At 40.5% G+C, this 14084-nt stretch overlaps 1 protein-coding gene across 2 annotated transcripts in view; it reads right to left on the bottom strand.

The window, feature by feature from the left end:
• The window catches only part of LRP5 (LDL receptor related protein 5), a 126668-nt gene that overhangs the window by 86919 nt on the left and 25665 nt on the right, over positions 1 to 14084 (bottom strand). For both annotated transcript variants that reach the window (XM_061462835.1, XM_061462836.1), the window contains exons 2-3: positions 12556 to 12952; positions 627 to 824 (exon numbers count right to left, since the gene is read on the bottom strand). In XM_061462835.1, coding sequence (XP_061318819.1) covers positions 627 to 824; positions 12556 to 12952 — 595 coding nt within the window. The remainder of the gene's footprint in view (positions 1 to 626; positions 825 to 12555; positions 12953 to 14084) is intronic.

The following is a 14084-nucleotide window of genomic DNA, read 5'->3' as shown; positions in this document are numbered from 1 at the left end:
TGCAGTCTCCAACTCCTAGGTGTGCCCTATCTGAAGGGTCACCTCTTTGTGTATACAAAAGCCAAAACTCAACAGCACACTTAGTCCGGAGCCACCAACCAAAATTTCCATACTGTACTTTCTACCAAGTTTTAAGAAAATCTGCTTCCTTCTTGCTTGCAGTCTGAAATAAGCTGAATTTGGTTAATTTACAGGCATGCCACAAAGGACATGTTTGAATGAGGACAAGAATAAGTGTGTCTCAATGTATATTTCCTGTTAAAAAAAAAAAGATATAGTAACAATACTGTAAAATTCCAGTCACTTGTTAAACATTAGATTGCCTAGGGCCATGGATAAGCATCTCCAACTACTTGCAAGACAAGCGTGAGCCTAAAGTTGAAAAATCCTGCTGTACAACAAGGCTATAAATAGTCTACAGTGAAACATTGATAGAAATAGTCTTACTATTAAAACTATTTTTACAGGACGTAAGGTTACTTTACTTTTTGCAAGGCTATTAACGATTGCATTTAAAAAGAACAATAAGGCACTGGCATTACTTTAGATTACTGAAAAGAAATGCCTCAGTTCAAAATTTATGCAGGAGGTGAGAAATAACTTACACTGCAAATAACATAACTTACCTAAACGAACCATCCAGATTTGCCCTATGAATGAAACTCAGTTTTGCATCAGCCCAGTAAAGTTTCTGCTCATCAAGATCTATCGTGAGTCCATTTGGCCAGTAAATATCTGAATTGACAATTATTTTTCGTGTGCTGCTGTCCATTCCTGCCCGTTCTATTCTGGGTGTTTCACCCCAGTCAGTCCAATACATGTATCTGAAAAGGAAAGCAGAGATGCACACAGATCAAATCACAATACAAGGTGGTTAGGTTTAGGAACAGAAGGGATAAAGTATTTGTAGAATCATAGAATTGTGGAAGGGTTTAGGGTTGGAAGGGACCTTAAAGCTCATACAGTTCCAGCCCCCTGCCATGGGCAGGGACACCTTTTGCTAGACCAGGTTGCTCCAAGCCCTGTCCAACCTGGCCTTGAACACTTCCAGAGATGGAGCAGCCACAGCTTAATGTAAATCAAGCCACAGCTTCAGAGGATGCAAAAAAAAGTCCTTCATAAGACCATCTCTCGCAAGCATTGCCTCTGCATAGTGTATTCCCCTTCCTTTCCAATGTTGGACAGCACCTGACTGTCATAAGCATTTACAACTAAGCAACACCATTACACATTCTTGCACAGCCAGTTACTACAAGTTAATATTCTAAACCACATCTGAAGCAACTAATCACCAATCCAAGCAGGCACTGACCATAGCTGAACCTCCTTTTGCAAGTCTGTATGCAGAAAAGAATTAGAATCATAGTTCGGATTGGAAAGGACCTTAAGATCATCTAGTTCCAACCTCCCTGCCATGGGCAGGGACACTTCACATGACCACATCACCCCAAGACTCCATCCAACCTGGCCTTGAACAATGCCAGGGATGGAGACAAGCCAAGAGCCCTGACATCTGTTTCTGACAATAAGTAACTGATGAATCCATGCAGACTTAGAATGTCACTCTTTTAAATTTTGGGTGCTTTCCCCCCACCTCCCATCCATGTCCCAGTTTGCCTTTGTAATAAAAAGATGCTCCTGTAAAATGCAGTAGCCCAGTAGCTGCTTCACATGCAGCTGGGGCCATCATTCCAGGCAAGGAAGAATAGGCAGCTGTACTGTTATTCCCAGCACGTCATTCACAGCTCAGGCTTAAAATGCTCTGGTGGCCATATACATACGGCACCCCGATTCAGCTGTACCTCCAGTTCCAGCACCTATTTAGACCATTCTGGTCATAGCAGCATATATGATCATTAGCATGTTTATCCCAATGAAGAGGAGAATATAGATGAAAATACAGACAGATGGACAGGCAGATAGAAATGACTCGCATCACAATAAACATACACTTGAGTGTGGGAGGGTAAAACAAGGAGTTTTCTAGTTGAAATGGCAAAGCTTCCATACAGATGAGTCCTCAGACTTCTGAGACAGCTCACCTCATAGTGGCTGCAGCGGACTTGTGTCCCCAGATGCCTTCCCCAAAACATGTCAGCTCCAGCAGCCAGGATAGACTGACTGCTCCTGAAGAAGCGGCAGCAGTCGCTGAGCTGCCCCAGTTCACAGGACAACCTATAAATATAAATTGCCGCTCATTTTGGTTTTCCTTAACAAGTCAGGCTGTAATTTGTGGCAGCTCAAACTCTGTGGGGAAGCAGCTATTGACAAACAACAGAAGCCAGGGAAAAGCAGACATAAAAGAAACTGTCTATGCAACCAGCTAGTGAATCAGACTGTGAACCGGATCTGGCCAAATACTCATTTTTGATCAAGTCAAATCAGTTCCCTGCTCTGACCCACTTGCACTAGCTTGAAACATTCAAAGGGCACACTGAGCCACCTCTAAAGAAATGAAAATATTGAATTAAGAAAAACCTGATTATTAAACCTGATTATTAAAGGTGACTTTGGGCTGTATTACATGGCTATGACAGTCTCACACCTATACATATATTGAAATGTATAAATGCAGACTAAAAAGGAGCTTAAACCAAAATCAAAACTCCCATGACAGTTGTTTAAAAGCAAAAACAGAGGAGACAGAACTAGCTAAGTCAAATTAAACCTTAGAGGCAGGTTAAAATAAAAAGGATTAAAAAAAAAATCCCCCAAATTACCCTTCAAGCTAAATTCCTTTCTTCAAGCTTCTTACTAAAATAGCAGCCTGCCCCAAAGCATAATGCATTTAGGTGACAGAAAAGGGGAAAAAAAGTAGGTAAGCCAAACAGCCCTCATAGCTTTTCCATGATACTAAAGGAGCTCTATCTCAAGAGCCCCTTCCCCCCTAAAAAACCCCATTGCTTAATTTCATAGGTGATTGTTGCATAACCTTGGCCACGCAGAGGCTGCTGGACAACAGTAGTACTTTCAACTTCACACATTAATTTGCCACAGGAAAATTACATTCCTGCATTTTAGTTCGCTAACAGATACCAAGCTCAATCCTTACCGAAGCCTGGTCATTCAGAAGTTTAAAAGTATACAGTATTAGCAAAGTAACTGTACCACTAAGGAAGGCTAGCAGAATAAAGATGAATTCAGACAAGAAGTAGATCAATCTGAATGTAGGCAGCGTTCTTTCAAAGCACTCCTCTCCCAGCCGGACTTCTTTAATGCAACGTATAAAAGATTATTTTTACTCTGTCACCACCTTGTCCTGGTTGCAGTGTTTCTCTGCAGTCCTGCAAGTATCATAAAGCTGATCTTCCTGGTGAACTTTGTTTCAGAGTATGACGAGTCTCTGCAGTAATCAAACACCTACTGAAGTAATAGTTTTGTTCCCTCAGGTGCTACAAAGAACCCCTGTGGTCTATCACGGGAAAGCATGCCAAGCAATGGAATGGCAGGAGCAATTCTTGTCTCCATTTAACCCCTTCCCCTTTTCCAACAGCTTTCCACTTTCCTGGCAAGCAGCAGGTGCTGAATTGCCATGAAATACAGAATATCAGGTCTGGTTTACATGAATTATATGAACTATAGCGTATCAGTTCTCTTAACACAAGACCCCAAACTGGGAGTTTCAGTATCACTGTAAGAAGAGATCAGCTGTACCTGGAGCAGAAGTGGGAGTCTCTGGTCTATGTAAGCCTATTTAAAACCACACCACTTATCTTCTCCAGGCTGAAGAAGCCAAGCACTCTCAGCCTGTCTCCGTAGCAAAGGTGCTCCAGCCCTTGAAGCATCTTCATGGCCTCTTCTGGACTTGCTTGAGCAGGTCCATGTCCCTCTTATGTCAATTCATTCTCAATCCAAGAACAAATACAACCCAGCTTGTGTTTGTCCTTGGTATTGTCCTGGCCCAGGTGCAGGACCTTGCACTTGGCCTTTTTCAGCTCCATAAGGTTTGTACCATCCCACCTCTCCAGCCTGTCCAGGTCCCTCTGGATCCCATCCCTTCCCTCCAGCATGTCAACCGCACCACACAGCCTGGTGCTATCAGCAAACTTGCTGAGAGTGCACTTGATCCCACTGTCCATGTCACTGACAAAGATGTTGAGCAGCACTGGTGTCAACACACTGACTCCTGAGGAGCAACCCTCAACACTGGCCTCCACGTGGCATCAAGCTGTTGACCACAACTATCTGAGTGCAATCATCTAGCCAATTCTTTATCCACTGAATGGTCCACCTGTCAAATCCATGCCTCTGCAACTTAGGCTGCAACCACACAGCTGAAACCACCTATGAAACTTCAACAGAGAAACAGGCATTAACTCCAGCTCCCTCTGAATAAGCCACTCACAAATTACAGCATTGGACTCTACAATTAGCTAGGGCCATCCTCTTCATCCTTCTTCTGCCACCATAACATCTAGGCTGTTCTGACAATTTTGGTTAATGCAAGGCACAACACAACATTGGACATCAGACTCTCATAAGCCATAAAACGTTACGTTTTAAATGCATGCCTGTATGGCATTGTCAAGAATGCACAAAGTCTGAAGCTTGCTTTTTTTTTTTTTACCCTCCTCTATTTTGAATGACAAAGCTAGTTCAAACCAAAGTAACTACAAACACCATCCTGGCTGTGACACCCTGCACCGAGATTCAGCTGAAGACCGAAATCTTTTGGGCAAGTTGGAGAAAAAAAGAAAAATCCACAGTTATTATGGAAAGAATGACACAAGTTCAGCTGAAGCAGCACTGCAAATGTAACTTGAATTTTCATACCTCAACATAAAAATTTTGGGGCCGGGAGAGCTTCTTTGATTTGAATAGTTACTAAGAGAAAGCCAAAGGCTTTATACCTACCCTTTAAGTTACCCATGGATCTGTTTAAGATAATAAGTCTTCTGTCAAAACTACTGAATGTGCTTGCACTATCCATGCTCATCAGAGAGCACACCGAACAGTGGAGAAATTATATATTCTAGTAAACTCAGGTAGTAGCCGTTATTACTTACACTTGGCATCTTCCAAATGCTCCCCGTGGCATAAGATCAATTGTTACACAAACACCAGATGGTTTTGGTTGGGGGGGGGGGGGGGGAGAACATGGCAAAAAACTCAGAATGGCATCTCAGAGTTAAAAAATTTAGTCTGCATACCATTTGTATGTAAGGAACTGATTTAAATTGAGCTGATTTAAATTTACCTGTTAAGATTACCTAATTCAGAAACTCGGAGTGGTAACAGGCATACTATTTCTGCAGAACAAAAGACCACCCATGCTCAATAGTCTCCATTTCTTACTGAGCTCAACAAGACCCAAACACTTTGAAATAGTCTAGACATCATCAGTGTTTCTGGGACAGCTGACAGTTTGGGATTGATTTTTTTGATTTTCAAATATAAACTTTTTTGCTGGTGTCAAGTACATTGGCAATCCCTATCATTTTTATTTCACTATTAAATATATATATATATATATATATATACACACACATATATATATATTTAGCCCAGGTAAATTCAGAAAAATTCAGCAGACTATGCAAGGAATCTCAGTCCAGTACTGCCTGTGATATTAAACACTCCCTGTTTTGGAAGCCTGTTTAAAAAAATGTAACACATGTATTTGGGTAGTTTATTTGCTTGATTTTGTTGCTGGTAGTGGTGTTTTTCAATGTACATTACACAGTTCTTAATATCCCTGGGCCAGGCCATACCATAACAGCTGTAAGCAGCTAGAAATATCAAAGCCAGTATTTGATGTCTTGGGACACATTAGATCAATCACATTTTTGGGAGTGAGATTTGGCATCCTGGGAGTTTTGCATCCCACCTGGATTGCAACAGGTCAATAAAGTGTAACAGCGCTGATGTCATAAAAGAAAATTAAAACATAGATTCCTAAAGAGCTAATAAAGAATAATAATTTAGAAAAAGTATAATTGTGAGCAAATTCAATGCTTAACAGCAATCACAAATCAACACTCTCAAACAAACCCCAACCAACCAGCACTAGGAATGCACTGAACAACTTGGGCATCTCTGAAGAATTGAATAAAGTAACCCAAGTGTCTTTGTCCTGACTGGGTTTTAACCTTTAACTCCAGACTTTCAAAGCAAAAAGAAAGGGAGGGCAGGGAAAACAAGAGATTAACATCTAATAATAATTTTGCAACAATTGCACCAATTCTGTCCCTAAACTGAATTGCACTTTGCTACACCAAAGAAACAAGAAGGAACAACATCAAGCAAAACCCAAAGCCCCACTGGGGAAAAGATGTAAATGTATAAACACAAAACTAACAGTCTGTCCAGTCTACCACCCAGAAGTAGTGGGCTCAAGTCTGTAAGATTGTGTTACTGCTCTATCAGTAGGCACAGTAGTTGCAAGCTTCGCTACCACGCTCTCTAAGTCCAAGCCTTTCTGTAAGGCAATTAAACAAATGCAGCTCAAATGTAGCCAGCAAGTCACTGGGTTTTGGCACATACTTAATTACCACATGGAATCAGGGCTTAAATGGTGCAGTATTATCAAAAGAATGGGACTGAAAGCCACCTTGCAAAAATAAACGGAGTTTGAAGACAGTAAAACTTTAAACTGCACCCCAGGGGTCTGAATTTTTGTGTTTGTTTTGTTGGGGTTTTTTATTACTATTACTTTTTATTTTTTCCCCTGAACTCATTTTAAAATAATTCCAGGTGCAGGAGCAAAAACAGGACAAAGACCATATTTCCCCTCGGTTTTAAAGCTGCAGGTCACTTCTTACTTCCTGGTGCTTCATCTCTTTCGTCATCGTTTTTGCAAAAATTAGGAATCCTGGCCATGCTTTCCAAGAGCAGCCCATCAGCCATCTGCGCTGGAAGGTATCGTGGACATTATAAAAACCGACCAATGCTGCCCAAATGCTTTTTCCACCTCCCGAAATGCGGTGCTGTTGCCAAACCTTACATAACCTGCTTACACAAAGGGAGCCAGTTGTACAGATGATGTAAATCAGCACAAACTTCTCCAATTTCAACAATGTTCTCGAACTTATATGAGCCCAGGGCACAAAACAGGAGTTTACAGGAAATTGCTCTGAAGTTTGGATTCCTGCATGTTTAAAACTTACTTCCCCCATCCCACCTTTAAAATTACAAACACTCCAGTGTGAAACTCAATAGCACCAGTTGTTTTCAGAAGGGAAAAGAATGGTTATTTTGCATATCATTAAGCTGCAAATTACTCACTCAAATTCCCTCTTTTTTTTTTTTCTTTCTTTCTTTATTTAATTATTCCCCCTCCCAGCACTGAACTTCAAGACCTGGATGTTCTTGACAAAAAAACATTACATCAAATCCCAAACTATGCCACAGCAAGTAACTATCACAACCAATCACACTGTTTTCAAAGACATATATTTCAAGCAGAGCAAACAAACATACATTCCTCCTCCTTCCCTCCTCTTCCATCCCCCCCACCCCAAACCACCCTTCTCCACTGCCATTTTCCTACAGTCTTTCTTTTTCTGACAGGTTTATTCTTTTAAAACATATATACATAGTATACTGTTTGACAAGTGAGAACAAAGAGGAAAAACATAATTGCCTGTCAACTGATAGATGCTCAAATATTATTGCTATAAAGTGCTTGCAAAGAAAAAGCATGTTTTTCCCTGTTCACCCATATGGGAAGGAGTAAGACGCCCCAGTGATTTCTCAAAGGTAAACAAGCATGCGTTCAACAGAGCTTGTTAAAAAGTCAGGTTACACAGAATCATAGAATGGTTTGGGTTGGAAGGGATGTTAAAGCTCATCCAGTTCCAACCCCCTGCCATGACACCACGAAGCTGAAGAATCCCTGGAGCAAGAGACTCAAGATTTCCAAACACATTAAGCTAGAGAAAGAAGGCAGCAGTAAGGAGATACTTGCAACACTACTTAAGGGGCATTAGGAAGAGAATTTTCAACTTGGAGTGCAGTATTACTGCAAATACCTCTGCAAGGCCGAGAAAAAGAAACTGCACTGTTAGGATTTTTTTTGTTGTGTTTTTGTTGTTTTTTTTTTTAATAACAAACAAAAAACCTGAGAGAAAAAAAAAAAAGAGTTGCAGGTGCTGTGTCTGTTATGCATTTTCCCTTCTATAAGAATGACCCATACATTTCTATGCAAAAATTCTACATGAAACAGAAAAACAAATAAATGAGCCCTCAGAACTGCTCCTCATGGTCACTAGATAAGGTAAAAGAGACAACACAATATAACTTTAACTTCACAGACATTTCTGAGCAGAGATGAGGAAATATTACATATAAAGAAATTATTTCACATTAAAAAGACTTCACAAGAAACTCAGCATTATACCATCCCTCTAAGGGGGTCAGGGAAGTCACAGTAAACAAGATAGGGAGAAGAAGACATCATGAGGTCATAAACCCTGCATCAGAAAGGCTTCTCTTTCACCAAATCACTGAATTCCTGAGGTTGGAAAGGACCTCTGGAGATTGTCTACTGCAACACTACCACTCAAAGCAGGGTCAACCTTCTCTTTTCCAAGGTAAATAATTCCAACTCAGTCAGCCCCGCCTTTTATATGATGCTCCAATTCCTTAATCTTTGTGGCTTGGCCCTTGGCTCATACCTGCAAGTCTGCATCTCTTGTGCTGAGGAGCCCAGAACTGGACACATTATTCCACGGATGGCCTCACCAGCTCTGACTAGAGGGGAAGGCTCACCTCTCTCGATCTGCTGGCAACACTCCTTCTAATGAAGCCCAGGATGCTGTTGGCTTCCTTTGCAGCAAGGGCATATTGCTGGCTGATACTCAGTTCATTGACCCCAGGTCCTCCTTTCAAAAAATACAATTTGTTTTAAGAAAGGGAACAATGGCATGCTGTAGCAACTCAGAAGTCCAGAGATCCTCCTATCAAAAGGTGCAGTAACAACTGTTCAACTCTCTCCATCAGCTTGGGAGATACCTCCCACCATCTGCTGTTTACAGGTAGACCCTAAACTTAGCTCAAGGCAATGCACTTTACCTGTTTCAGTGTGCTGATGCAGTTTATCTCGATATTTGGGAAAAGAGTACACTCAGATGAAAGCCAATAGTTTGTCAAGGCATGCAATATAAGTATGTGCATTTGCACACTTACAATTACCAGCTGAAAGAGCTGGGCTTGTTCAGCCTGGAGAAGAGAAGGCTCCAGGGAGACCTTAGAGCAGCTTCCAGTGCCTAAAGGAGCCAACAAGAAATCTGAAGAGGGGGTTTTGACAAGGGCCTGTAGTGACAGGACAAGGGGGAGTGGCTTTAAACTGAAAGAAGGTAAATTTAGATCCCAAGCCATTCTCTGATTCTATAATCCTGTGAATTTTAAACATAATTTAACAAACAAAACCCTGTTTTAATACAGATTCAAGAGATTATGTGGAAAAATTCTTACTTCAGTTTATACTACTGCTTAATTTTACATGAAAACAAAAAAATGAAACATGTTTTGAGTTAAACCAAAACCACCAATTCACAACAAACAGAATGGTGCCAGTCCAGCCAGACCCACTTGTTGCATATGCAATGATTTCCACACTGCCTCTGCAGAGCTATAAACTACCCATATCAAGTCCTCTAAATCAAAGAGAATTCCGCTTCCACCATCTCTTTGGCCTGAGAGCCAGAGCTTCTTGACCAAAGGTACATTCCTGACTTCACCTGAAAAACAAACCTAACACATGCTGCCACTGAGACAACCAAAGCCATCCTCTTGTTCCTTATGCTCCCTTGAGAAATAGTGTAGAAATTAAAAAGATAAGAATACCATGATTATTACCAAACTACTTAAGACTAAATGTATATGGGGCAAAGAAACCCCAGTCTCCAGGAGTCAGGATATGAGAAATCACAGAACTTGCAGCAACAAGACTGCTAACAGTGGAGTGAGTTCTGTGGTGTTATTAATAAAGTCTACACACTTCCATCTCTGCCCCATGCAATTCCAGTCAGGCAGTTAAAAAAAAAAAAAAAAAGTAAATCACCTTTTTTTGTTTTGTTTTTCTTTTTCCTGTCTGAAGCAGCAGCTTTGCTCTCAAATCAAGCAAATGGTCTTTGGCAATTTATGCTCTTTAGTCACATGTATGAGCAGGAAAAGGGAGAAATAAGTAAAAGAGACCAATGAAACATTTATGGAAAGGCTGGCACCATCAAGGACATCCATCTGAAAATCAGAGTAAATAACACTTCCCACAAGAACTTCAAGTTTCTCATGCATGAGACTATTTGTAGCAATTTGGCCACAAACATATCAAAAGCTTTCCAACTCCTAGAAATTACAGCCATATCAAGATACTGGATATGACTCGTAACCAATGTCATGGTTGAGTATTTTTCTTACGTCTAAGAAAGCAACTGTACTACTTCTACATTCTTCCTTATTACAGTGTTTCAAATAATTAATCAAGAGCTTCAAAATAATTTTATACTTGATATTAATCACTAAACAGAGACACACACAATAGAAACTAATCTCTGTTTTCAGGGCAGCAATCATCAGGTTTCACACAAACCTAGGGTATCTTCTGTGTTTTAACTAAGTAGCCATGAGTGAAAGTAAGAGTTACTAAAAAGCATAATCTTTACCCATACTATGTTTTTCCTGTCCAGTATTTGCAACAGTCTCAGGTTTTTATTAAGTATTCTCCTACCTCTCAAACAGTCCAAAGGAGGTAAGATCAGATGATACGTTGCTAAAAACATTTTACCATTCACAGTCTTTGAAATTAAAGCCTCAGTCTACGGCAGCTCATATGGATCAGGCTTCAGCATTCAGATCCCAATGATTTCTAAACAGAAAGCCAACATGCTTAACTGTAAGTACATGACATACTGCTGTTGTGTGGGACCAAGGTCCTGGAGGATCATCAGTAAACACCACTGCAGTTTTATTTAAGTGCTGCTATAAACACAGTCGTGAGTGATGTAAGAACAGTTACTAGGTCTGGCTCTTTGCTGTGACACTAAGGAAACAGTGGATTAACAGCTAGGCATGACTGAAGCTTTTAATTTCAGACTCTGAACTGACAACTTTTTAACCTTGACAGCTGTCCCTTCTCAAATTTTTTTATATTTTTTTAATCATAGAATCATAGACTCACAGACTGGTTTGGGTTGGAAGGGAGCTTAAAGCTCATCCAGTACCAACCCCGCTGCCGTGGGCAGGAACACCTTAAGGAAAGCAGTCAAAAAACAAGGAACTACAGCAGCTTACAAAATGTCAACCTGGTGCTGGTATTTCATAGAAAGCGCCCTTCCATTCTATCTACTTCCATATAAAATACCCCATTTAACACCATATTTGCTCTTTAAATTAAACTAGTGAACTCTAGATCTAAAGTTAGTCTTCAGCATTAATTAACTCCGCATACATTACTTGCTGTCAGGATACACACAGGATTCCTGCTAATTTAATATACTTCCATATGGGCCATTTGCTGTGGGAAGAATTCCTTTCACCTTAAAGGCATCCATAGTGAAGTCAGAATTAACAGGACAAGGTCCTCTCTGGAAAAGTACTTTGGTCCAACAAAGTCACTTTCCCTTTTACTGATTACAGCTGTACCTTTCCACCAGTTACCTGAAGGATACAGGCAGCTACAGCCTTTGACAAGTGAACAAAGCTAAGGATTTTTCTTCTTTGAGTCCACACATTTTCATCTAGTACTTGTAAGTCTTTCATGTAGAAATACATAAACTTACAAATGATAATTCATATAAATAATGTAAATACATACATTAAAAAATAAATTATGTAATTAATTTACCCATAACTCCTCACTCATCTAGCACAGCAGATCTTCAATCATCACTGCAATGAATATGGGGCCCGAACTACACAACATCAGTGCTGCTTGTGCACGGGGTTAGTAAATAGCACATGGGAAATGGTGAAGAGTATTGAAGAGGGAGGAAGGAACCAGACAGAGATCCAAGTATTTCCAAGAACTCTAGAAGCTACACATCCCTTATTCCTCACCTGGTCACCTTTGATCACCAAGAGCCCCCTGAATCCAGAATCACCTGGATTCTTTTACTTGCTGGCACAAAGATGATTATTTAACATTGCCACTTAAAAATATACTGATTTTGTTTACCGAAGCATAGTGAGTGAGAATTCCTGTTTAAACTCATGCAGACTTACATACCTTGCTGTCTAGGTACATTAAATAGATATCACATATCAAATAAAAGTTAGCTTGCAAGACAGGATAACTGAGAAAATAACAATAAAAATAGGCTTGGAAAATCAATTACTCTTTGGAAGTGCAATGGAATAAGTTAGGCAATCAGACTGTTTGAATATTTGGCTTGGCACCTAAGAACAGCCGTATTTTTCTTTTTGGGTCTATGTCTTGGCTGTTATTTCTTGCCACATAATATTTAAGCTCAAACATATGTTCAGCTACAGGTCTTGAGAAAAATACCCTGGGAAAACGCAAACTGAAAAAAAGGCTATGTTTCTTTTTCAGAGCTAAAAACTCCACATTTATCACCACCATATCCATTTAAGCATTTAAGTCAAATTAATATTTACCCATGAGCAGGATCCAAAGCTATTGCTCTGGGCTGATCTAAGTCTTGCCAGAAGAGGACTTTTCTAGATGTTCCATTCAGATTAGCTACTTCTATCCTATTGGTTTCTGAATCCGTCCAGTAAAGCTTTTTCCCAATCCAATCACAAGCCAGGCCATCCGGGGAAACCAGACCAGAAATGATGACATTCTGCACCACATTCCCAGTTTGGTTAATGTGAGTTTGCTTGATGGCTTCTTCACTCACATCTGTCCAGAAAACAATGCCTTGCGAATACTGGAAGTCAACCGCAGCAGCATCCTCTAAACCACTGACCACAACAGTGGACTCCAGCTTTGTGCCTCCAGCATCCACAAGTCGAACATCCCGCCGGTTGGCGAAAAGCAGAAAGGGAGATGCTACAGGAAAAAAAAAAGAAGCCATGTTAGTATTATTGGCATTTATAGATGTTGAAGTACTGAGTAGGAATAGGGCAGAGAAGGATTTCTTTTCACAGGTAAGCGGGACAGGCAGTACAGCAGAAGGGATGTGATAAGTTTCAGGAGAGAAAAATGAGCACTACCCAAAAAATTCTTCCTTCCACATGTCAGACACAGGAGTAAAAGACAGAAGGAAGAGCAAGCCCAATTCTACAGCTGCAGGATATGGATAGCATCTTCAACACAATTAAGAGTTCAAACTGAGGCCCTTCAACAATACCTTCTGTCAGTCATAAACCCAGACTTAGATCAAATTAAATCTTCATGGTTTAAAAGCTTGATTCAACCAGTTGAAGTAGTAATCATACACAGAAGGCAAGTTCTGATGACTTTTAGAAGTAGGCTGAAAGCTAACATTACTAGATACAGTACCCTGAACACTCCTACCAAGTGCCCTCCTAGATGGCAAACACTGTGACAGAGGTTCAGAATTACTTTCTTCTCCCCTGCACCACAAGAAAGAAAATACAGGAAGAGTTTGAAGAAAGATGAAGATGTGGGTTGTGGAAGTTTGTGGGGACTGCCCACAAACAGAGGCAGACAGAGCAAAAGGACAAAAGTTCTTGCTGTTAGAAGCTTTAAGTGGGTGGTGGAAGCTAGAGTCCTAGTACTGAATGACAGGGAAGGCTCTGAAAGTGAAGCTAACTTATGACTGATGCAAAAGGGATGGGAATCTTCAAGATAGGTCAAAATGACAGCCACAGAGATATTCCAGCAGTACCTGCACAGGTTATAGATCTCTTGTCTGCATGATTCAGTTGGATAATGACATGACCTGAGCAGATAACACTGGCATTCACAGGCAGAAAAGAAGGAGATGTGGAAAGAGACTCATGATAGGCAAGAAAGTTAACCTCGCTGATTTGGATCTGACAGTAAGACAGAAGCAGTGGTAACACTAGCAAAGATTTTAGCAAGACAAGATGACTTTACTGTTACACCAGATCTCATCTGCCATTATACCCAAAGACAGAAATAAATCTCTGCTTGAAACGGAGGCTGTTCCTCCACACACTGAGGAGGAAAGTTGTGAAGGTCTGAGTCCTACAAG

This window comes from Pezoporus flaviventris, unplaced genomic scaffold (assembly GCF_033815535.1).
Source record: "Pezoporus flaviventris isolate CSIRO_AGI_PZ_B2104156 unplaced genomic scaffold, CSIRO_AGI_Pfla_v1 ptg000036l, whole genome shotgun sequence".
Lineage (NCBI taxonomy): Eukaryota > Metazoa > Chordata > Aves > Psittaciformes > Psittacidae > Pezoporus > Pezoporus flaviventris.
Note: the sequence above shows the minus strand (reverse complement) of the source record. Positions and strands in the feature narration are given on the sequence as shown.